The sequence below is a fragment of the Anneissia japonica genome, unplaced genomic scaffold (assembly GCF_011630105.1).
Source record: "Anneissia japonica isolate Jap-2015-1 unplaced genomic scaffold, ASM1163010v1 scaffold2652_len1590060_cov184, whole genome shotgun sequence".
Lineage (NCBI taxonomy): Eukaryota > Metazoa > Echinodermata > Crinoidea > Comatulida > Comatulidae > Anneissia > Anneissia japonica.
In genome coordinates, this window is record NW_022699919.1 from 35,600 (window position 1) to 61,762 (window position 26,163).

Below are 26,163 nucleotides of genomic sequence, written 5' to 3' on the forward strand. Positions count from 1 at the left end.
AAAATTGTTAAATATATATATATATATATATATATATATATATATGTATATATATATCATAGATTATTATATAAATACTCGCTAGGGGAATCCTAGGTAGGGGAGTCCACGCTAGAGAGTCCTCGCTAGGGGAGTCCTCAAGTGAACTTCAGTATTACCTTCTGGTCATTGGATAACATACATTGGCGACCATCACAAAGTTCAACTTTCTCTCTTATCTGGAGTATACCTAGTCGTGCGCGTGTACTCAGCGCTCAAAACTAGCACAGTAAATGGCACAATTTAACAATTCACCCGCGGTGTACTCTTGGAAAAAATAATTATTATCATTATATTAAATTGCATATTTATTTCCTATGCAGGCCTATAATAGATAGTACCAGAATAAAGGAAGGCAGAAGAAAATATGAATAAGACGAAAATGACGATGCCGGTGACATTGATAATGAGGTTGGTGATGATAAATGATAAGTGTAACGATAAAGACAATGACGACGACGATAAGTTTGATCATGGAGGTGGTTTGATCACCCAGTTGTTTAAAATTGCCTTTGCGTAGGGTTTGATCATCCCCCTTATCGCGTCGATGCGAATTCAATGGCTGATCATTGAAGTGTGGGACTTGCTACTGGTTGATTTTTACAAAAATAAAAAGTACGACGTCGTTTATTAACCACCCAAATTGATTTTTACATATGTTGTAGGTAATAAATAAAAAAAAAAAATCGGCCCAATATCAGCGGTGCTGCTACATGAAAACTTCGGGCGATTCGCCACATTTACTAAAACCGTAGGTTTTACACTGGAAAATTTGAAAAATTACGGTTACAAAATCAAAAAGTTCGACCAGATTTGGCAAACTTATGGATTAAAATTAAGATTATTAAGCCTATTATTAAATTTGGAATAGGATAAAAGAACAATGGCGAAAATCAGACAAGTAGAAGTAAAGTTATGAAGAGGAATGTGGGAAAATAACGAAAATAGCTGAAAGTCGAACGTTTCGAATTAAATTAAATGTATTCGCGACAATCAAACTTATCCTAATGAGATTCCAGCTTAGATTATTATACGATGGTACGATTCAACTAAATTTTATGCTGGGCATTCCTTAGTTTTTGCGAAATATTGGCAAGTAGACACATTGTTGTCGTCTGGCAGTTGAACCGGTGGAGGAATGAAAGGTAAGTAATGAGCTAAAGATAAAAATGAAAACAAGTTTACGAAATATATCTGGGAGCTAATTTTTATAATTTATCTCTGTTACACGTGACAATGACACTTACTTGTCAGCTAAAGCGCCAAACAAAATCGAACCAACAAGCGTTCCAACAAAGAAAACTGACTGTGATGTAGATGGCTTTGCCGAATCATCACACACCAGGTCAAACTAAATAATACAATTAAATATACAATAATACAATTAATTATATACAATTACTTACATAAGCTTAAAAGCTTGGTTTCCATACAATCGCTCACGCTATCGCCGACAGCTGTCGGTGATGCTCTTGGTCGGTCGAGTCGGGGAGGCTTCTCGATTGCGTCGGTGACTGCTACGCAGTACAACGATTCCCTAAAAACACTAGTGTAGCAATTTTAAGAAAACTAGGGTTGTTTGATAAAGATTCATCTATCCAGGATGTTAATTATAAAATTTAAAAACTTTAAACACTGGATAGGCCTAACTTATGAAGAACTTTGGTCCATCACATTCAAAGTGAATCGTGTTACGCTAATTATGTAGGGGGAAGTTCCCTTAAATCACGGTGTTGGAAAATCATCTCCCGAGTACGGTTTCGTCCGAAGTTTCGAAACGTATTAATACGGACAATCTGGACCATGACGTTGTCCTGGATAAGAAGGAGATTTGTAAACCAAAGCAGAAGGAGGCACAGGCCTAGAGAAGCCCACTGACGGGAACCGTTCTTACGTCACAAAAATATCATCTGACGTCAGCGTGGTTGAAAGTTTGCTAGGTAAGTTCTTTAAAAGTTATCCAGTGTATAAAGTTAAGAATTTTATATAGTTACTTATTCATCGAGTATTGTAATATACAAAGCCAGTATTATTAATACTAATCTAATAATAATAATCACTTTCACTTTGAATTTGTCTATTTCTCTCTTTCTTCCTTTAACACACCCGTAGCCTACAATATTCAAAATCAATTATTAGATTATGGTAATTTTTTTTGAGAATTTTATAGTTTTTCTTTTTTTTTTTAAATTCTACTTTTCCGTAATTTATAGTTTTATTTACTTGATGCAACCGAGTAAAGATTTTCACAGCAACGCAATTTGAGTATAGATAGCGCTCATATACATACTGTGATGTATTTATAATAAACCTCCTTCTAAACAATTAATTAAGATATCCCTTACAAAAAAATCAGTACGGTAACATTGTGTTGAATAAACTCATCTGGTTCCAAAGTTGTATTGTTTAATTTGTATTTCTTTCTTTTAAACGTGTCCTTGACAAATTCCAACTTTTTCAGGCGGAAGCCTGGTGCTAAATGGTTTGCTTATATCCTGGGCCTTGGACGTTGACAACAAGGTTTTTTTTTGTTGGAATTGTCTAAGCTATTAACAAAACTATGAGAGTATGGTGCCCAGCCGCAATTTTTGATCGTAGAATAGTTTAATAGAAAAATCTCATGAATTATTCACAATCATTCTTATTAAACGTATTTTGCCCATGCGCAATTTTCAAGTCTGTGTGAGCCTGATATGATCAGCTACCGGTACTCTGTACATCGCGATGGGATCTAGGTTTTAGCCCTGGTATGGGACTTGTATTTGAATTCAATGTAAAAATAAAACCAGTGATTGATTTGACTCAGTAGATTCTGAATTTTAATACATTAGCCTACATTTAATGTCGGGAACAAAATTACGTGATTATAATTAAACATCAGACAGAAAGAGGAGGAAGAGTTTAGAGGAGAGGTATGTTCAAAAGTGGACTGACTAAAATTTTACTGTGTAAGTTAATACTTCGCTCGTGCTGATACGAAAGATGATTTGGATACGATTACATCATTTATGTGATACCAAAACTTTGGTGCTTGAATATTGATCACAGAAAACTGTAGCATAGGCAAATATTTTCAACTACTGGTGTACGTCTTTTTATAAGCAAAGCCCAAAGTTATCAATGTTTAGTTGCCCCAAACGCCCGACATCCAGCTAACAATATTACGTTATTATCAGCATTTATTTTGCAACTAGAATACATGAAATTTTAAAATTATTTATTACGATATGTTTATGGACATAAATAGGATCTCAAAAATACCAATAATGGTAAGACACCTAAAAGAATGGTGCTAAGATATATTTCTTCCATAGTCTGTGCACTCATCTGGACAGTAAATCGTCACAAACTTTTACTCCTTACTCAAATTGATATATGATTCACATTCATCAACAAAATAATAATAATAATTTATCATCGTTTAGTCATTTATAAATGCAGTGCGCATCACTTACATCTTGAATTATAGTCGACTTATATTGAGAAGTATCATATGTCCATCCATCTGTGTATGGTACAATCTCAACCTCTTCAGATGACTTGTTTGAAAGTATCTCAATTATTGTCTGGTCCGTCAGCATCCCACATTGCGCCTCATTGTAAATTGTATTTAAGTCATCTTCTGGTCGTGTTAAATTCTCCTTTTTCTGTTCACATGTTTCTTCCGAGACAGTTACGCCCAGTTTGAACAATCAAAGTCGGGGACGAAGCACCTATGATCGGTCTTAGCAGCGATGAAAACATGAGCTAGACTGTGTATTGCAACGGGAATGACGATGATGCAAACCATCAGGTACTGTCGCTTTTGGTAACGTCCGAAACCGCCAAGTAGCTTTAGAGTGTCGTCAAAATCCATTCTCTTATTCGATGTGAGCTGTTGGAAGTACAGCACAAAGTAAAACGCTTACACCAGTCTACTACTTTACGAAAGCAATCGTAAATGCATATAATTTCAACCCGTTGCGAGCTTTACCAACCTAGTCGTGACGTCATAATTTTCAATTTTACGTTTTCCTACCTCTGAGCATGACACTAATTCGATGCATGGTAATTGTTTGCGTCCTGTTGTACATTGCATTTTTCTGAAATAAACTTAACACTGACAAAAACAATTATGACCTTTTTGATCTGGATGGCCACACATCCGTTGGATACAGGCCTTACCATCACAAACCTGGTAGTTCTAAACGAAGGGGAAAATGTAAGGGTATAATATTCCTACACAGTGGCGTAACGCCTATGCGCTCTCATGCGGCAGTCGCAGGGCCCCCAACCCTTAGGGGCCCCGAAGGATCCTTCCCATAGGTTCCGCGATCTAGCATCCTGACCAAAAGGACTTTATTGATACATAACACCATAATTGTCTCAGAAATCGAGATATATCATAAATAAAATAAAATAAATAAATAAAAATGGAGACATAATGAATAAAATTATATTCATTTTAATTCTGTAAATGCCATTTCCGGCCATCTAGACGTCCATAATAAAATATGTTCTTATCTCAGCCCCACCAGGGCAACACCATAATAGTGTCTCTCTGAAACAGAGGTGCCCGCCATCATAAATTTTCTTACCTCACCCCTAACCATGGTGGGGCTGAGGTGGTATAGACTCTCCAACTGTGAAAGTCCCTCCCTGGCACTTTATTTTTCAAATACCTGCATCCGCCACTGATATTATAAGCCTATATTTATTCGTCGTTATAAAAAAAAATTAAGAATAACAATGCGAACATGATTAAAAAACGAGCACATCTAAAATCCCACGATGGAAGTGGCGACCGAGGCCCAAGAAAGGGCCTCCAGTATCAGAAAGTCACAGGGCCCCTGGCCCCATCGTTACGCCACTGTTCCTACAATAGATTGTACAAACTAACATCACAAGGTTGTTGGACAGTCATAGACTAGTTTTGCATTACACACACAGACACCGCTCCGTTAGAGGCTAAACAATTTTCCATGCTTGTGGGACAGCTGCAGTCAGGACCACCTGTCTCTTATACACATCTAGATGTGTATAAGAGACAGCTCATCTGGACAGTAAATCGTCACAAACTTTTACTCCTTACTCAAATTGATATATGATTCACATTCATCAACAAAATAATAATAATAATTTATCATCGTTTAGTCATTTATAAATGCAGTGCGCATCACTTACATCTTGAATTATAGTCGACTTATATTGAGAAGTATCATATGTCCATCCATCTGTTTCAAAACTCCTAAATACGCCACTGCTAGTACACAATGGCAGTTAAGCCGGGCACACACTACACCCCCGACGGTCGTCGGCCAACGTTTATCCTATATAGAATGCAAAGCGCCACGACGAGCGCGCAATGTATCATTTTTTATGACGATCCCCTCAGACTGCCACTGACAATCATCAGACGGCGTCGTATCGTCTAGCGCTCACGGGAAGCGGACTTGGATTCGTCGGTCGTACGACCGTAGTAAAAGACGCAGTGAGTGCTCGGCTACAGAAGATTGCGTTACTCTTGTATTAGTGCGAAATTGACCTTTTTCAGATCATATTGTATGAGCCTGCACATGCTCTAATTGTGGCATTTATATAGTTTGCTACTACAGAACACATTTAACGTGATACTACGGAAACCTTTAGAGAGCAGCTTAGCTCAGTCGGTTAATCTGGTGGTAGCCACTGTGTGTGCGCTGAACCGGACCGTGGAGATCTCTAGGTCCCCGGTTCAATTCCCATCGCTGCCTCTCCTTGTGTTTCAGCTAGGGGGCTGAAATACAAGTTACATAGCGCATCGTCTTTCGGATGAGACGTTTAAGCCGTTGGTCCCGTGTGCATTTATGACCCATGTGCACGTTAAACAACACAGTACACCCTTCGGAAAAGAGTAGGGGATTGTCTCCCGGTGTACTGTCCAATCACCACCAGAAGGACCCCACTGAAAATAAGTCTTCTTCTAGACTTTCGTGGGCTATCCTTGGTGTTTACACCAGATAAATCCAATCCAATAATGTTGATGTTATTTCTTTGGTAATTCTCATGACATAAAAATTAGTAAATATCAGGAAAACCCATAAAACGCCAAAGGGGTTAATTCCAATGGGATCCTCATGCATTTAAATATTACGGAACAATATGAAGCAATATATTTTTGTGGTTTTTTTGCACTTTTAACAGATAATTAACAACAAATAATATTTCTTATAAAGATAACACCGCAAAATATTTAACTTATACAATCAGTATACTTGTCTACAATGCAAGTTGGGGTATCTAAGCATGGCTGGCCGAGATTGGGCAGCGTGTGGTTTGAACTCCTGACCACAGGTTTAACAACCAGAATGGAAACCACTGAGCTAAATCGCCTTCTTACCATTATTGTTGTTAGGCCTATTAATATTATTAATATTTTAAAATTTTATTTTATTTATTTGTATTAAATTTTTAAAATACGCTTTACTATTTTTTATTATTCTGCTGGCTGTTTTGGACGAGTTATTATAGGTAAATTCCATCATCACCGATTTTTATGCTTCGGCACAATGCGACTTAGCCTTGGTCTATCCCCCTACTTACTTGGCTATAGCAGGCCCTCTAGGCCTGGGTTGTGTCGTCAGTTTCTGTGTTTTTTTTTATCGGATTGTCAATGCATAGGCCTGTCAGGAAAAATTTGTTCCGGGGCCAAAATCGGTCCGCCAGACCGATTTTGGCTTTAAAATTACCTGCCAAATGTAGTCCACATAAGCCAAAATTGGTCCGGCATCTATTTAGTAGTTATAACCTGTATTTTTTATCATGTGTGTTTAATCATGTTTTATCATGTGTGTTTGAGAAAAATCTGTCCACAACGGGGTCCACACCAGCCTTGTCCACACCCGGGTCCACAAAAGCTAATACGAATCATTCTGTCACTGCAAAAGATTTTTCAAGTGTGGGAGAAGCATAATTAGCCTACTACTTCCCACCACTTCTTCACGGGAGAAACATCATACCCTACCGGCAGCAGCATGCTAGCGGCCACGCCGACGGACCAATATTATCCAAGGGGGACCGATTTTAGCGGCTAAAATCGACCCAGTGGACCGATTTTAGCGGCCAAATGTAGTCCGGCGGACCATTTTTGGCCCGGACCAATTTTAGCGTGACCGGTGTATACGGTACATACATACGTACGACGATAGAGCCAAATAAACTGTTGTTTGCGGTAATTTAATTACAATTCTTCCTGACGATGTGATAAACTGTAGGCCCTTGATAGCCAACATAGAGGCTTTTCGACCGGAATTCTCATTGTTTTCCATTTTCATAACCGGATCTCTTCAGCTTGAGTTGCGCACGTTCAATTGTTGCATAAAAAGTTCGATTTTTCTCATTTCTGTTTCACACCCTCTTCGCAGACGCAATTTTGTATTTGGTCATGCTCAATGATTTCATAAGACGTCATTTTGCTCTACAACGTCTTACATCACCTTTCCAACCTGGTATTGGGTACAATTTAGGTTTTTGTGACAAAATTAAGATAATAAATAGTACATTTAAAGATATCAAATAATTTATTTACTTCCAATGACATGCAGATTCTTTATTCTAATTTGTAATTGAAAATGAATAAGTACTTAAATATACTTGAAGTATAAAGTAGGACCTATAATAATTTAATTATTTTCTTTCAAAAATTATGATTAAATGTTAACTAGAACATCAAATCAACCATTGGACGATAAAAAATCGGATATGTACGCCTATTATCCAGAAGACACTTTATCTACATAGCTTCTCTTCACCCAGGAGTATAAATTTGAACCTAATGGGGTTACTTGCTCCTGCGCTGATTACCAGGCGCAAGACTTAGCATGTGGACCCAATGACAAGGGAAAAAGAACTTCTGCGCTTAGTAACTGAAAAAAGGGCGATATACAAATGACAAGTAACAAGTATTACTGAGTACAATCTATGAAATTCAACTTAGTAGAACAAACTGATATAGGAAGCGGTTTGTCGCAGTTAAAATTGTTTGGTTTCCCAGCCTCGAGGTCGGATTTCAATCACACTCCTCAAACTCTAGTTCCTTTGTCTCTAGTTGAGATTTTAAACTTTAGAATAATATTATTTTAATTGCATTTGGATTTTCATTACTGTTGTCTCTTTTTTTTTAATGAATTTTATCTTCACTTGTAACTTTTGTTCTGTTGTATGGTCGAACCTCTCCTGCGTGAGAGTGTTCCACTGTTTTGAAAGAGAGAGCCAATAAATTATTATTAGACTGTTTCACCGCCAGATCGTATTGCAAAGTCGCGGAGCGGGTGTGCCTGAGTGTGCGTGAAAGTTTTTGGAAGGAGAAAGCTATGACGTGTGTGGCTGAACCCGTTTTCTGTTGAATCATAGTAGAAAAAAAAAAACAATCAACAATTGCCGGGGGAACACAAGTGAACATTATTATTTCTTAAATAACTATTTAATTTGTATGCAATGAAATGTTATCAATGAGAGAACAGATGATATATGTATATTGTATATACATGAAGGCTTCGTGATCAAAAGGTCTTGCCAGGTTTTGATATGTTGACTGCTATATATATATAACTATATATATATATATGTATATATATATATATATATACAGTATATATAATATTTTGATAAATATATAGATGATTGAAAGCCAAATATCTAGCTGACGTTAAATCGAATGAAAATATTTTACAATATTATGTTATTATTCTTATTAATTTTATACTGTAAATGTAAATACTGTACAGTATTTGGTCTTATTTCATCCGAATGCCTCTCTTTACATTTCTATCCAAGATATTTAATGATGTTTTAGGTATACGCATGAAATGTAAGCTGTTTACTAGGACTATTGTTGTCTATATGTATTGCATCGAGATCAAATTACATTGTTGTTGGTGACGATATCAACAAATTGGAAATTTGTCCTTGCTGATGACGTCTGCGTGTTACTGTAATCGATTGTTTAATTTCTATATCTATTTTTAGACGCCCATTTCCATCATCATAATCACCATATCTTTATCATCATCAACATAATCGTCATTTTTATCTTTAACTATCGACGTCACCATTAACGGTCGTCTTCATGAAATCAGTTCCTTTTCTTGCATGTCATGCGACTCAGTGGCGGCGCCAGCGGGGGGTGAGGTGGAGGAAGGGGCTTAAGCCCCCTCGCCGGACAGGTCAAGCCCCCCACCCCCTCCGCCGGACAGAGCTCGTCGGGCAGTCAGACCATAAAACATATATAAATAAGCCCACACCAAGCCAACACATGTCTGTCACAGTCTGAGAGTGCCATTTTCGGCCATCCAGAGGTTGATATTCTTTTAAAAAATCTCATTTGGGAGGGGGAACCTTCTCTCAACCCCTTCCTCCAGCTCGAGCCTACGAGCTCAAGTCCCCCTGTCGGACAACTTACTCAAGTCCCCCTTAGCCCCCCAGAAAATATATCCTAGAGCCGCCACTGACTACCTGGATAACAATAAAATGTCCACTAAGATGTGTAGTAACGGCTGAATACGTCCTAATGTTGTATTGCATTCGCCAATGTAAATAAATTCTTACGTCACTGTACTTCCAAGTCAAACAGTAGTAAGTCAATAGATACCTCTCACCGTGAAGCGAAATGACTTCCAAAGTAAACATGTAGCACATCAACATAAAAATGACGAATAAACAGTAATTATGGGCTCTTCAAGGGAAGATTTTTATTTCACAAATTCAAACAGTTGGGTGACATCATAGAATTAAAAAAACTTTTTGACATTTGAAAGTGGTTCGAACTGGACAGGCTCACAGGTCTTTAGACAGGTTCGGTCTTACTCTTACTCCTGTCTATAAACAAGTGCCTTCTTAAAGTACAGTAGAGTACAGTACAGTTGTACAGACAACTTTGCTTTTCACCTGATGACATAGTGCTTTGGTCAAAGTTCATGATCAGAGTTTTATGATACAAAAATATAAAAATATATTCCAACAACATATCTCCTAAACTGTATATTATTTTGAAATGAAGCACGTTTCAATTATAAAAATGTTGCATAGTTTTTTTTTTCCTATGAGAATAAAAGTTGCATATTTTCAATTAGTTAAAACATATTTTAATTTAAAAATAATTATAATGGAAGAACTAATATGAATAAAATATCTCTCTAGTGTGATAGACGGATGGAAAAAAAACATCAACTCTGAATTATACAGCATCTAACTCTACATGCACATCTAGAACTACGTCTGCGCAAGCCACTGTAGCGAAAGATGGTAAAAAAGTCACTGTAAATCAAAAGCCTGATTTAAGCTCTTTCTAGCCCATTAGCACCATTTAATCCACTTTGGGTAATACTAGGGTTCAATTCCCTTGATTTTTCCCATTCACAAGTTAAAAAGATACATACAAAGATTTTTTTTTAATTAATTTTTTTTTATTATTTAAAAGCACCATCTTGAAATCATCTTAAAATCGCTTAAAATATGTACGTCCCTAATCAATCTAAACAATTCAGCCTTGGAACACAGACTCTGACCGGCACTGAAAGAACCATTTCTTCCCTTTGATGTTATACCCTCTAAAGAGCCTGGTTACGTGGAAATTTATGAGAAGCAGACAGCTCCAATTTCGAGACCAAATTCTTGGGTTTCACTGCCGAGGCCGGAAATTGCTACATCAATGACGGGTAGTCGAGTGTTCTTCTTTGTGTTGTATTCGAATACGGTTTTGGCCCATTCATTGGATGCAGCATCCTATAGGGAAACAAACAAATCATTTGACGTGTCACGACAAAATTCTATCACAAATTGTAAACAAGTTTGTGTGGTACAACATTACTTGAAACATGTTTTCGATAATAGGACTATTTTTCTGTCACAGACGGAAAATCTTAGGCCCTATATATTTATAAATTATTAAAAGGAATAAAACTTTTGTGATAAAGAACTTACTTTGCAGCCGTCTTCAAGTACTGAATATCGGAATTGTTTTTTGCCATTGGCGGTCAGCTCAACTTCACTGCTTGTCATCAGTTTGATGGAGTTGTCAAGGCTGCCATCAGAATTAGCATAGCCGACGGCGTTCAAACATTGAAACGTGACGTTCTGGCGGGCATTGGTGGTAAGGAGTCTCAAGAATGCCATTTGTGCTTGGTCGGCGTATGCGAAGGTTTTGCCACCCTTCATGTCACTGAAGTAGACGCTCTTTGACTTGCCATAGTAGTATGAGGCACGGGGAACCTATAAACAACAATAAATATGATGAATAGAATAATAAATAATGATATATCGATTGGCCGCCACTGTGGATTGTCGTTCTGTTGGCAACGGCGTAAATTATTGCAATCACACATTGAATGCAACATTTTTACACACGTATGACGAACTATAAAACATTTTGATAATTCTCTGAACAAATATATTTTGAATAATGAATTGTATCCTTTTTTAAAATATTCCAAGCAAGTACTAGGAATTATAAAAAAGAATCTAATACAATAATTGTGATAATTTCAGATAAAGAATTAATTGAACCGAAATGAGTATAATCACAGAATTTGCCAATGAGTTTCAAATAATTGAAAGAGAGTTTTAAATGAATATAATTAAAACGTTGAAACACATGCCTACATTTTAAAATTACAGTGTTAATAGATAAATTGTATCTGGTAATTTACCTTTCCATTTGTTGGTACTACGCACGTCTCCATAGTCTTCTTGTCACAGTATACTTCAAAAGCATCAGAGCTACATCCCTGGTTAGGATCAATGAAGTACTTTCCTAGAAGAAAAAATATAAATGATAAAGTTGGGTTCAAAATTTAAGATCAGGTTGTGGTATACTCATTAATCTTGTGATTTCATAATGAATGAAAATGTCTTGAATAATTACAATATATTTCGTCTTACCGCTTGGGAGGTCTGGATAGCATTGGAAGAGGTCTTTGCAGGTTCTGGCTGGGCTGGCCCTGGTTCCGAGTGGAGATTTGATGGCCTGGATTTGGTAGTTCAGTGATCGGAGAGCTCGGAGGATCTCAACATCTGAAAGCTCAACATTTTCGTCATTGGCCTGGTCACCCATATACTGAAAGGTTTTAATTTTAAAACAATTAGACAAAATTTGACGTCACATCCTGAAATTCTTGCCAATACACACTCGCATTTAAATAAACATATATACTTAACTATTACTCATTAGCAAAAATTTTAATAATTTTATATAAACAAAACAAACCACACAAGTTGACAGAAAAATTTTCTACCACTGCTATGTAACAAACTATAACAAATATCATTTTAAACTTTACAGCGTTAGTCATACCTTAAATTATGTTATTGCATTACTTAGGTTACCAACATTGTTTAAAAGCCAAAATTCATGTTTGATGCAGATTAAATAATCAATCCTTGGTATTTATAACAATAAAGACAAACGTTGCGTTACATCGAATTAATATAACAGTAATGCTTTAAGATTAGTAATGAAACCATTTAATTTATGGGGGGTCATATTTCACATACTGCTGTCAGTACACCATACTTAGGGTCGAAATGGCTCCATTCCATGTTAAATCTTGTAAATCTAACAGTAAACGATAGTAATAACACAATAACCTAATTTCTACTTTCTACTATACAAAAAAATCACGGAAGCAACAATAGAGTTCAAATAATTACAACAGACAAAGGAAGTACTAAATAGCACCTCCTTACATGAATATCTTCATTGATTCACAGAAATTAGACAACCAAATTAATATTTAACAAAACAGCAACACTTAAGCTTGACGATGCACAGGTAGCAGGCCACATGTTAAGGGACACTTAAGAACTTACAGGTTGGTCACCATATAGATAACCTGTCGCATCAACGCCTTTTGTGGAACTTGCAGCCAACCTTGATAAGTATGCAGCGGCATACGCATTCTAGGTTTATAAGAACACGTGGGAAGAACAAGGGGAAAGATTTTATTCAAGTAATGTATAAAAGGTGAATGGTGATATCTTAAATCACTTACGTAGTATTCGCCCATACTGGGTCCCTTTGGCGCACTCTGTGGGTATATTGGTGTTCTGTAGCCGTACTGAATAAAGCAAGTATATATGTTAGCATCATAATACATTTAAAAAAATATTATCCCAAGAAGTGTATTACATCAAGTACCAAATTGATAAAAGCAAACACTATACTTAAACTTCACGTGTTACTTATAGTGAACATAAATTGCAGATAAAACGTTTTAATAAAAAAACAATTTTCTACTCACTGCATCTCCTGGTGGACCCTGGAATTGAAGGGAAAATAAAGAAAATTAAATAAAGAATTAAAAAGAGAAAAAAAAGAAATTGTTATAGCATTATCAAATGTAGTATAGATATCTTTTCCGTTTAACACCAAGTCCTTTCACTATAACGTCATTCTCCTAGAATCAACAATTATCAACACAATATTATACTACATAATTATCAGAATATTTCATGAAACGTATTCAATGCATACAGAGAGTCGTAATTTTTTATGATACTTTCTGGTGAAGTAAAAATAAAAATCGGTATTTTCCAAAAAATAAGACAGAATAATACTTACTGGTGGACCTGGGGGCCCTGGTGGACCAGCTGGACCTGGGGTACCATCTTCACCGCGAGGACCACGGGCACCCTATTAAACAAAGAAGAGAAAATGCGTCACAAGTTTTCAAACCTGCATAGCCTCATTTATACTCTCATTTGACATGCGAATATATAGAGAAAATGATGCAGTTTATGACAACTAAATCTATCTAAACTATTTTCTACCAGCAACATGCTTTCATAAGTAACGTTTTTGTTCGACCTTATTTATTTGTAAATGCGGTTTATGAAAAACAAAATCAATACAAATTTTGGTTGACAAAACCACATAAAAGATTCTAATTCTATTGTTCGTAATTTATTTTATGTATTTGTAAAAGTAAAAAGTTTTAAACGTATTTTACTTTAAATACATGTCTGAGGCACTACTTGTCTAGAGTATTATTTAGTTTTTATTATAAAATATACAATAAAGTCAAGTAATCATTATTATTCTTATAATTGTTTAATTGTTTTTCATATTTGAGGTACTACATGTTTTTTTAAAATCTAGAGTATTATTTATTATGTTCTAATATACAAATAAAGTTGATCTATTAGTATTTATTATTATTATTGTTATTACTATTACCATTATCATTATCTTCATTATCATTGTTATTTATTATTATTAATAGACTATATACAGATACTATCATGTGACGTCAAATACTTACACTAGCACCAGTGCGACCTTGTTGACCTGTGTTACCAGCTGGACCAGTGCTACCTCGTGTTCCTGGGGGTCCCTGTAATAGATATACAATACAGCTTAGTATAGAGTTGAAGTAGTTTCATTGGCATCAATGCACCAAAACTATTACTAAATCAATGAATAAATGTTGCTGAATGCACAATGATGATAACAATAATCACAGTGAAAAAATAGTATCGGTAGTTTATTAAAATAACCTCCCGCCAAGATTATTCGTCTATGTGCCAATTTTTGGTGTCATATACAGTATTATTATTAGTTATATTGTTCCCATAAATGTTTTAATAGGGTATCAGGTACATCATCACGAAGTAATATCAGGTACTTTATCTACGAAGTCTTACGGAAATTTCAGATGATGCCCGATGGCCAACACTGAACAGCTAGTTAATCATTTGCATGGAGATGCTGACATAGTGTTTCTGCCCACTGGGAAGAAAGGCAGTAGACACAAAAACACACACTTACGCGAAGACCTGGAGCTCCTGTTTCTCCACTTGCACCAGATTCTCCTGGGGGACCCTGTGGACCTGGAAGACCTGGACCTCCCATCATACCTGGATGACCTTTGTGACCCTAAATGACGAAACATAAACATATATATTTGAGGTTTTACATTAAATAATTCTAAATAAATTGTATACAAGTTAACGTACATCATCTACCAAATCAGTAATGATAATACCAGTTCTACCAACAAACATTTCTCCAGAATGCTTTACTTAATTACTTAATTAATTAATTAATTACATATTTTCTAAATTTTGAGATAAAATTCACGTCCGAGAGTCAATAGTTAAATGTGTTTTTTAGGATAGTAGTCTTTATTGGAATTGCATAAACTTCTTGCAAGTTAAACAGCACTTATAAAAATATAGTAAAGATTATATTGGAGTTTAAAGTCATGTATAAACAAAACAATGAATATGAATATTAATGAGATCGAATGTCACTCACGGCAGCACCTGGGGCACCTCGAGCTCCCTGAGCACCTGGGGCACCAGCTGGACCCTGGGAAAACAAAATATATTTAACTTGAAAGTTTTGACAAATAAATTCAGTCTTAAGAATAAACTAGTACTTAAGAATAAAAACTATTTTCTAATATAATATCTTAAGAATATTGATTGTAATTTTAATCAATAAACAAAATTATAATATTCAAACAAATTTTTTCTAAAGATAACTTAGGGATACGTACAGCAGGGCCAACTGCACCGCGTTCACCAGCTTGTCCAGCTGGACCAGCAACACCTGGATTACCACGGTCACCACGTTCACCATCAGATCCTTGGGCACCTGGTGCTCCTGGTGCTCCTGCAATGCCTGGGGCACCTGGTGCACCAGTTGGTCCGCTATCTCCCTTATCTCCCCGGGCACCTTGTGGTCCTGGTTGCCCATCGTTACCTGGTTCACCCTATTAAAAAAAAAAGACTAGGCGGTGAGCCTAAATGTATACAGAGAGTGGCAATACGTAATTTATATATATATATATATACATAAGATGTGTATAAGAGACAGAGACAGAATAATACTCACGGGTGGACGTTTATAATCTATCTGATCTTGAAATTGTGGAATCGGCTATCGCAGTGGTTTGGAGTCAGTCAGTAACCCAAACTTAAGGAATTATGTCCAATGATTAATGTTTTGAGAATAGATCCCTGGCAAATAATAATTTATACAAATTATATAATAAACAAAATTAAATAACATTCGCATATATTATTTTTCTATATTTACAATTCTATATTTATAGGCATTAAATTGTCAATTAATGCTTATACCCTACAGTAATTCTTTGAGAAATGCATAAATCTGTTTGATTAATAAGTAAAACTTACGGTTGGGCCAGCTGGGCCGACGGGTCCCATTGGTCCGGGAAGTCCAGCAGCACCCTGCGAAATAAAGTATAAATGTTTAACAGATATTGTAATAAAAGACACTATTTAAGTCATTAAAAATCAAAGAGACAAAAAATTAACTTCTTCCATTTATTTATATATAAAATTGTGTGATACAGAATGATATAAAGTTGCACAGGACATCATATGATAAACAATATACACCAAAATAAAGATGGATTATTAAAAAGTTTATCTAAAAACCTCATTACATCATAGAGGAAATGCAAAAATATAAACGTATGAATTACTTACAACAGCACCACCTTCACCTCGCTCTCCCTTGGGTCCAGAAACACCTGGAGCTCCCTGTGAAAATTCAATATAGAACATTAAACACATTACCACAAAAATAAATTCTCAATAATTATATAAATCACAATACTATTATAACAATTGACTAATATGGTATATTTAGAATAGAGTTTTGATATTTTAATAACACTGAAAAAAAACCATGTTTATTCAAATTCACAAGTTCCATCACCATGGTTTCTTCTGGTAATATAGCATTATCGCCAAATGGCCGAGCGGTTAAAGCAGGGGCACCGTGATAATAGCCAACAATATTGCCGGCTCGCTCCTATAGTTCTGGTGGTGGAACAAGTTTCCTTATCCCTATAAACTGTAGGCCCAGTGTACACAAATGCTCATGTGCACTTTAAAGAACCCAGTACATCTTTCGAGATGAGTAGGGGGTTACCCCGGTGTACTGGTTCATTCGGCCCCTGTTGTGGACAGATGAAAGTGCGCAGGTTTACTGGCTGCTGAAGACATGAAGTGACCCTTAGGGGAGGAGTAAGTTATTGTAAAGTGCAACATCTAGTCTCGAGCGCATAGAGACCATGTATTATGCACTATATAAGTCTCCAACCATTACCATTACCATTATCCAAATATTAAGAATTAAACTGTAGGCTTGCCTGTTGTCCTGGGGCACCTGTTTGTCCACTTGGTCCTGATGGTCCAGGTGCTCCTCTTTCTCCTGGTGAACCAGTATCTCCTTTTCGCCCTTGTCCTCCAGCAGGACCCTAACATCACAATTACAAATATAAGTATCATTCAAAATAATTTCTCAGGTTCTGTCTGCTCGAAATATCTTGTGTGCATGCTCAGAGTTTAATTTTTACATAATATATATATACATATATATATATATATATATTATTAACAAATATAAATGAATATAGAGTTATATAAACAAATACATATATATATATATAAATATATATATGTATATGTATATATATATGTGTATTTCTCAATCACAATTAGCTACATGTTAACTACACTATTAGCATTAGCATGCAATACTTATTATAGAAAAGTTCTACACAAACAAACAATTCTTCTGCAATAGCTACTAACAACAATGGCACTTAACGTTATACAGAAAAAAAAACTGAATTCATCAGATTACTATGAGCACCAACACCAGTATCGACAAATTCATTAAAAGCAGTGTTAAGGTATAAATCAATAACAATCAAGAACAGCAATATATATAAGTGTACACCATTTTAGAGATAAACTAGATCAGAGCAACAAAGACACAGAGAAACACAAACATCCATTCACCAATACACCATCAAATAAAGTTTGTCAGATCTATGCAACAAATATAGCAACAATTTAATCGACTAGACAATTCGACATAAACAAGAGATAACATTAAAATTATTTTAATATTAAACTCAAAACAGCACGGGCAGCAACTGGTATGTACAAACCTGGGAAATTTTTAGGACTCTATGGTGACTTACTAAAAGCATGTATGCTGCTACCTCACATTTTTCAGTTGGACCAATCAACAGTTACAGTATTATGGGATCACAAACAACTAAACTACAAAGCTTTTGGTGCAGTTGAATCTAGGTTAGCCCTGATATGTATGGGATCCTATTAAAAACTTACACGTTTACCCGTGAATCCCTGTAGCCCTGCTTGGCCCTGCAAGCCTCGTTCTCCCTGAAGAACACCAAGAAATGAATTTCAAAATTTTAATTAATTTAGGTACCCAAAATAACTATTGGTTAACTTACTGGGGGTCCTGGCATACCGATTGCACCTGCTGCGCCGGGTGCACCAGATTCACCCTAGAAAGGAAACAATCATTATTGATTAGTTTAAAAGGGGAAAAAATGCCCGCACAGATCTAATGGTAGACTGTTCGAAAATATGATAAATTAAAATAGCTGAAATGATGACAATGATAAAGAAAAATGAAAACAAAACAATTGATGAAAAGGAAAAAATATTAAATGGTTGAAAAAAGAAATGAAAATAACGAAAGATGAAACCTGGTGGAATGACAGGATAATGAAAGTATAGGATGATGTATGGACGTTTCTAAAGAAAAACAAAGATGTGAGTAAAAAATAGATAAACATAAAATGTACCAATTAGAAATGTGATTACAAAAATATTTTATATATATTGCTATACAAGTTAAATTAATCAATAGAAATTTTTAAATGTGTTGGTTACAATTAACTTCTATGTGAATTATTATCATTGTCACTCAAAAATCATACCACTTATCAATTTCAGTAGGCAAAGTACAATAGCTGTATTGTAGCATACCTGTTCTCCTCTGGCTCCTTGGGCACCATAAGGACCAGGCTCACCAACATCTCCCTTCTCACCTGGAAGTCCTGGTGGTCCTGTAGGTCCTATTGCGCCAACTGGTCCCTAAAGTTGAAGAGATGAACATAACAAATTTAAGAGTAGAATCTCTTTAGTTTAATTTTGCGTTTTGCGTGTTTTTAAGTGATTTCAAGAACACATATATACTATGATATTTCAAAATGTACCATTTTCTTTCTTTTTTGATGCATCATTTGCTTTAACATTTGTATTCTTTTAATTCAATTTAGTGAGTCACACACAAATTTGAAATGAATTTTCATTAAGTGAATAATGATACCAACATAAGATGAGTGGGGTACTTACTCGTTCACCAGACTTTCCTGCAGGTCCTGCTGGTCCAGCAGCGCCTCGCTCACCTTGTGGTCCTCTACCTCCTGCAATACCAGCTGGACCTCGTTCTCCTTGTACACCCTATTATTACAAGAAGAAAAACATACTTCTTGCCAATACAGATTAAGAAAATGCAATGCAGATTTAAAAAACATAAAGCTTAAAATTTTGAAATAAAATCAAGTTTATGCTTTATAATAGAAGAGTTACTTACGCTCAAACCTTGTGGGCCTGGTTCACCTCTTGATCCTGCTGGTCCTGGTGCTCCCTTCTGTCCATCAGAACCGGCACTACCAGTTCGTCCTCTCAGACCTGCAGCTCCTGGGGATCCTGCAACACCTCGTTCTCCTGGGCTACCTCGTTCACCCTTGATTGAGATAAAAATATTTGTTACTTTTTATTCCTTAATTATTGTTTTTATATTTACATATTTGGTATCAGAAGAAGGAATTTAATTGTACAGCTCTTAAGCACTTACCCTTGGTCCCTGTGGGCCAGATTGTCCAGTCTCTCCCTTAGCACCACCTTCTCCTGGTGGACCAGCCTCACCTTGTGCTCCAGGAGATCCTGGGCTACCCTGCAAGAAGAAAACAAGATAGGCATCAGGTACATGTGGTATAGAAATCTAGACATACTTTTCAAATATAAATTCAGGATGATACAATTACATTTACATTACATTTTTTCCCTTTAAGATAAATAAGTTTTGTGCATCATAACCCACCATGAAACCTTGTTGTCCTGGGGCTCCTGCTGGTCCTCGTTCTCCTTGTGGTCCAGCTGCACCTGCTGGTCCTGGTGCTCCTGGGTTACCAAGTTTACCTGGTTCTCCCTAATAGATTGTAACAAAACAATATGCCATTATTATCAATATAACAAGTTTATGATAAATACTAATTAAATTTAAAAAAAATTCATAACTGATTCCTATATATATATATATATACTTACTCCTGGTCCTGGTGCACCACGCTCACCCTGTGGTCCCTCTGGTCCAGTATCTCCCTAGAAGGGGGAAAACATAGTAATTAGTTTTTAAATTGATAGCATGTATAGGACTATATATTTATATCAGTTGGTTAGATGAAACTTTTTATAATTTATATTTGATATTTAGAGGAAAATGAGATATCCTATTTTTAAAATATGATAAATAATCTGCCTATGTGGATAATATTGTAGTTAAGTGGCATAAAATATGTGAACTCTAGTAATTATCAAAATGTAGTTTGAAACTTACAACATCACCCTTTGCTCCTGTAAGTCCTGTTACACCTGCTGGACCACGTTCTCCTTGTGGACCTGGGCTACCTGGGCGACCATCATCACCACCTGCTCCTTGTGGGCCTGGTTTGCCATCTCGTCCTTCCTTTCCTGGTGATCCTGGGAGACCACGTGGGCCTGGGATACCGGCATCACCCTGTCGTCCTTGGTCACCTTCAGATCCCTTTGCTCCTGGTTCTCCTCTTGCACCACGTTCTCCTTGTGGTCCAGCAGCTCCTGGAGCTCCACCTGGTCCTGGGGCACCACTTGGTCCACCTGGTCCACGTTCACCTTGAGGTCCAGTTGGTCCTTGTACTCCTGGGGCACCAGCCTGTCCTCTCTTGCCATCTTCACCAGCTTCTCCTGGGGGTCCAGCTGGTCCACCCTCTCCTCTTGCTCCTTGTGGTCCCATCTCACCTCGTTCTCCCTGAAGACCTTGTGGGCCAGTGTCTCCTTTGCCACCAGCAGCTCCTGGGGCTCCAGCAGCGCCAGGGGCTCCTCTTGCTCCTTGGAATCCAGGCTGTCCTTGTGCTCCAGCAGGTCCAACTTCTCCCTTAGCTCCTGGGGCTCCATCTCTTCCTGCAACTCCAGCCTTTCCTGGGATACCTGGTTGTCCACCTGGACCACGTTCTCCACGTGCTCCCTGTGATCCAGTCTGTCCTCGGGCACCTTCTGCACCAGCCTCTCCCTACAATGCAACACAAATCCATATAAATATCAATAAAGCTAATATTATTAAGGAACTTATTTAACATAACCATTTCTTTTAGGTCCCCTAAAAAATTCTTACCAAATATATTAGGTACTTAATAGAGTATATAAAATGATCTTTTTGAGCTTTTGCTTATTACTGTAAGTCTTCAGTACTGTATATAATTTTATGTACAATTATTAAATCAAGAACAAGTAAAATTAACCTAGAACTGTACCTTAGCTCCGGAAGGTCCCGGGAATCCCGGCGATCCTGGGGCACCAGATGGACCCTATAGTATAAAAAAAATCAAGATAAAATACATAAAATTCTTACATGCACATGCACCACCTCACCGATTTCTTCAACAATATTGGATTTAATTAATTAAATTATTGCCAATTTAGATTTTAGTGACTTTATACAAACTATCAAAGAAACATAATCATTGTGACTCAAAAAACAGAAATTAATTTCTGCAGTTAAAATGTATGAATGAAGATGCAATTCTATTATTGAATAGTAAAGGATATTTATAATATGTCTAAATCCAATTATTTTACATGCTTGAATACTAAATTCCATTGACTTACTGGTGCACCTTGGCTTCCTGGGGCACCATCTTCTCCTCTGGCACCCTGTCAAGAAAGAAATTGAATAAGATTACAATAAATGATATATGAGAAACAAGCAAATAAACAAAAGCTTTTCATCATTAGTTGTTAATTGACATTATGCTATAGCTGTCTCTTATACACATCTAGATGTGTATAAGAGACAGCGATTGCACCTGCTGCGCCGGGTGCACCAGATTCACCCTAGAAAGGAAACAATCATTATTGATTAGTTTAAAAGGGGAATTAAATTACATATTTATTTAAATAAATTATTAGTATTATTATTTATTATTATCAAAGAAATATAAATTTCACAGACACAATATAATTTAACAGTGTTGCTATTTTGATAGAACAAGAGCTTTGTGACAACACTAGTCCTTCCTCAGTGGCAATATTATAGTTAAATTGAGAGTATACTGTATTAAAATTTGAGATACATACAGTAAAACAACAAAGTAAACATACTAGTTTACTCAAAATATTAAAACATATATACTGTATATTATTATTAAGCTATGCTTCCATTTTATTATATTTTAAAATAGAATAATAAAATAATAACACTACATAAATTTTGACCAAGCTTTTTGCCAATAATAATAATAATAATAATAATAATAATAATAATAATAACAATAATAATAATTGCGTATTGTACTTAATTACAATAATTATTTTTCTTTGTATTTGTAATATTTTGTATATGAAATTGTATTAATTAATTAATTAAATAATTAAATATATTCTTTATGTCTTAACCCGTTTTTAATTTGCTGTCTTATGTATTTTGTACTTTTAATTTGCTGTCTAATGTATTTTGTACTTTGTTATCATCTATATTTAAGAATATATTTTAATTGTACTGTATTTTTTTCTTTTATGTGTTAATTTTGTATTCCGAGACTTTTTCATTATTAATTTTTATTCAACTGTAATAACGAATGTGTTATTTATGTTTGTAATAAAGTTTTAAATTTAAATATAATAAAGGTTGTTTTTAAAATAGACAAGCTTTATACTTACTGGGGCTCCAGGAGCACCAGTTTGGCCAGCCTCACCATCGGAACCACGGGCACCAGCATTACCTTGGTCTCCCTTAGCACCTCTCATTCCCATGAAACCCTAGAAAATATCAAAGTATGTTGGTATTAAACTGGAAAAATCTATTACATAACAGGGTTCACCCCCTAGCTCACTCTCAATGTGCAAATGACAGGGATAGACTGGAACCCAAATAATTACTGATTGAAAAATAGCCCAATCTACCACTGCTCTGTATAACTGCGGATCAAAATCGTATATTATTTTCCTTCCTCCATTAAGAACATTTATCTTCAACCAACCCATCACCCTCACCCCCTAACATCAAATAGATAAACATTCTGTTTTCTATATGTGCAGCCATATGGTCCAAATTATTGAAAGTTTTTATGTCTGTAATAAACACTTACTCTGTGTCCCTTTGGTCCAGCCATTCCCATTGGTCCTGGCATACCTCGGGGTCCCTTTGATCCAGCTGGACCCATTGGTCCTGGGGCTCCATCTCTACCATCATCTCCAGATTCTCCTTCACGTCCTTGTTGTCCGGGTGGTCCCATTGGTCCTGAAGGTCCCTGTAAATCAATAAATGGTCAGTGGTCAATGGTCAAGCATTTTTATCGCACCTTTCTCAATTAAACCAATTATAAATACACTGATTTTGTCACTTGTTACTAACAATCACAATTTAATATCATTTGTTAAGGAGTATCAGCTTCTTTAACTCAAAATGTTTTGAAATATATACAATTTACTTACAGGTTGGCCAACATCACCAGATTCTCCAGGGTTTCCTGCAATACCTTGGGGTCCCTGAAATAAAAATAAAAACACATTTATAAATGTTTTCTCTTTTTAAGAGAATAAAATAGGTATATTTCAGAAACATCAACTGTAAAATTTGTGGCACATCAGTTTATTTTCTACCTATGTTTTGCTTAAAATATTAACAACTGCAATTATGAGAAAATGATTGATTTCTGATTATTTATATACAGTAATACATAAATATAATACAGATGTGTATGCATATGTGTGTGTATGTGTATTCTTGAAAGAGATAGTTTACTTACTCTGATTCCAGCTGGCCCTGGTGGTCCTCGTGGTCCTGGTGGTCCAGCCTAAGTGTCAATTAATTAACATTTTAGTAACTGTTCGCCAATAATTATTACAAAAAATATTAACTCTTTATGAAATTAGTCTTATAATTGTAATTATGTAAAAGTCAGTTTCTATGCATTCTCTTAGTTTCATTTAGTTAACTGCATTCTATTAACTGCATTCACACATTACTACAATCTGACTCCAGTTACTCTTAATGTTAGATTTCTTCTGGTATAACTTGATAATAGTATGAATCACAAAAAATATGAGTGTGATCCGTTAAATGCAGTGGCATATCTAAGGACGATTGGGGGAAAAGGAGGCTTGGGACAATCGTTACCCCATAAACAATCATTCACCCTTCCCAGGTGCACTAAACTGGAAATTAGCCGAGCAAAAAAACTACATTACAACAGATGAAAAATAACTCATATCACCTTATTTTGCCAAGTAAAGCCCAAACCCAACCAATCACCAAGCACTCCCACTTAACGTTTGTACCCTCAACAGCCCACCCCATACCTCCTAGATATGCTAGTATTAAGTGAATCACGTTCAAAGCTTAAAACATGAGCAGTTAGTATAGTAGCAACTATATAGGTGCATTAATAGTAGCAAGCGTTAACACTGAATTTACCACCCGACATACTTTAATGTGGGAAGATCATTTAAAGCCATAAAATTTGACATTGGATAAATTCACATTGATAAAATATTACCAAGTTATTTAAAGAGAGATGGCAACATTTTAGATATTTGTATTTAGAAACTTGCAAAGAAATTTTACAGTTGAGAATTTACACTGTTTTTAACATAATAACATGTCTGAACTATCTAAACTAATTGTGATATTATCATATTCCCTAAAAACATGACAAGAAAGAAGATTTACTAGTAACATGCACAAGTTGTTATTTTTAATTTTTTTTAAATTAAATTTTAAGGGAAAACGGTCAAGATAATATGTCTTTAAAAGGTTTTGCACATCTGTTAATTTTAGGAATAATTATTCCTCATAGTTAATTTTAGTGATGAACAGTTGACTGTAAGTGAAAAAAGTACCCTATATAATCACAACAGGGAACTAACATTAATTAGAATGATACCCTGAAGTATTCTAACAAGAGGAAAACATTTCTTCATTCTTAACCCATACATACCGAAAACGAATATTTCTAATTATATAGAATGTTATAAAATTTACATAAAAGTACAACTGATCAGCCCACAGTTTCTCGAGCAGACCAGCATAAATGTTGAATTACACCCAGGGTTTCCTCTCATGCCTTATTAATATCTGTCATTTCTAAATTTATAGTCTTCATATCCAAATGCACTAATCGTTCACAAGACAACTCCAAGCACAAGTGGGTTAGTAGCGTACAGACACTTACAACTTGAGCCTGAGCGTAACCTAGGCTGGCCCCATAGTAGGGTCCAGGTCCTTTGTATCCAAAACCGCCGGAGGTAGCACTAGCAACCGTCTGTAAGGTTGTGGGGATATTTAAGATGTGGAAGGGAGAAAAAAAAAAGCAAAAAAAAAAGCAGTGAATATAATGTACATGTATTATGACTTACAGTTACTGCACCCAGATTGCCGTACCCAGCATAGCCCGAGGGATATGCGGGCCCTTTGTACTGGCTAGTCTTGCCTACTGTGGCAGCTGCAACCAACTGCAATACAAAATATTGGCATGCTTTTTATTGTTAATCATTTCACATGGCCCCAGAATATAATGAAAATCATCTGGACTAAACAGAATCATCCTTGGCTATACTGCAAATTAAATCATTTATAGTAATTAAACATGATCAGCAAGTGTACACAATAAATATTAAAGATGAAAACATCTACTTAAATTCACAATATAACAATACTTTATAACTTAAATCATAATTACTCAGTTATTCAATAACTATTAAACAGACAAAATTAATGTTTAAAGACAATTTCTCTGTACTACCTCGCCTGGGGGTCCTGGGGGTCCTGGGGGTCCTGGCTGGCCGGGTGATCCTGGAAGACCATTTAATCCATCTATACCATTGTCTCCCTATGGAAGAGCATACAAGTTTATAACATTACAATATTCTGTAAATTGTAGATTGTTTAATTAAGTCCTTTCATTCTGATGATTATACATATTATATTCTTGCTATTTTTGTAGAGAAAACATTTGTATTAATATATTTTTATTACTATTATTACAGTATACA

At 35.7% G+C, this 26,163-nt stretch overlaps 1 protein-coding gene and 1 pseudogene across 1 annotated transcript in view; both read right to left on the reverse strand.

The window, feature by feature from the left end:
* LOC117103164 overlaps positions 1 to 4,087 on the reverse strand; it is a 17,689-nt pseudogene extending 13,602 nt beyond the window's left edge.
* Positions 4,088 to 9,721: 5,634 nt separating this feature from the next.
* LOC117103165 overlaps positions 9,722 to 26,163 on the reverse strand; it is a 42,946-nt gene continuing 26,504 nt past the window's right edge. The window contains exons 23-53 of the mRNA XM_033243670.1: positions 25,914 to 26,000; positions 25,528 to 25,623; positions 23,919 to 23,966; positions 23,605 to 23,658; positions 23,259 to 23,420; positions 22,831 to 22,929; positions 21,781 to 21,825; positions 21,426 to 21,479; positions 20,474 to 21,184; positions 20,185 to 20,238; positions 19,958 to 20,065; positions 19,712 to 19,810; positions 19,448 to 19,600; positions 19,207 to 19,314; positions 18,838 to 18,945; positions 18,297 to 18,350; positions 17,178 to 17,285; positions 16,510 to 16,563; positions 16,191 to 16,248; positions 15,890 to 15,915; positions 15,552 to 15,767; positions 15,308 to 15,361; positions 14,819 to 14,926; positions 14,313 to 14,384; positions 13,613 to 13,684; positions 13,293 to 13,310; positions 12,862 to 12,951; positions 11,935 to 12,109; positions 11,703 to 11,806; positions 10,978 to 11,265; positions 9,722 to 10,779 (exon numbers count right to left, since the gene is read on the reverse strand). Coding sequence (XP_033099561.1) covers positions 10,630 to 10,779; positions 10,978 to 11,265; positions 11,703 to 11,806; positions 11,935 to 12,109; positions 12,862 to 12,951; positions 13,293 to 13,310; positions 13,613 to 13,684; positions 14,313 to 14,384; positions 14,819 to 14,926; positions 15,308 to 15,361; positions 15,552 to 15,767; positions 15,890 to 15,915; positions 16,191 to 16,248; positions 16,510 to 16,563; positions 17,178 to 17,285; positions 18,297 to 18,350; positions 18,838 to 18,945; positions 19,207 to 19,314; positions 19,448 to 19,600; positions 19,712 to 19,810; positions 19,958 to 20,065; positions 20,185 to 20,238; positions 20,474 to 21,184; positions 21,426 to 21,479; positions 21,781 to 21,825; positions 22,831 to 22,929; positions 23,259 to 23,420; positions 23,605 to 23,658; positions 23,919 to 23,966; positions 25,528 to 25,623; positions 25,914 to 26,000 — 3,633 coding nt within the window. The 3' untranslated portion in view covers positions 9,722 to 10,629. The remainder of the gene's footprint in view (positions 10,780 to 10,977; positions 11,266 to 11,702; positions 11,807 to 11,934; positions 12,110 to 12,861; positions 12,952 to 13,292; positions 13,311 to 13,612; positions 13,685 to 14,312; positions 14,385 to 14,818; positions 14,927 to 15,307; positions 15,362 to 15,551; positions 15,768 to 15,889; positions 15,916 to 16,190; positions 16,249 to 16,509; positions 16,564 to 17,177; positions 17,286 to 18,296; positions 18,351 to 18,837; positions 18,946 to 19,206; positions 19,315 to 19,447; positions 19,601 to 19,711; positions 19,811 to 19,957; positions 20,066 to 20,184; positions 20,239 to 20,473; positions 21,185 to 21,425; positions 21,480 to 21,780; positions 21,826 to 22,830; positions 22,930 to 23,258; positions 23,421 to 23,604; positions 23,659 to 23,918; positions 23,967 to 25,527; positions 25,624 to 25,913; positions 26,001 to 26,163) is intronic.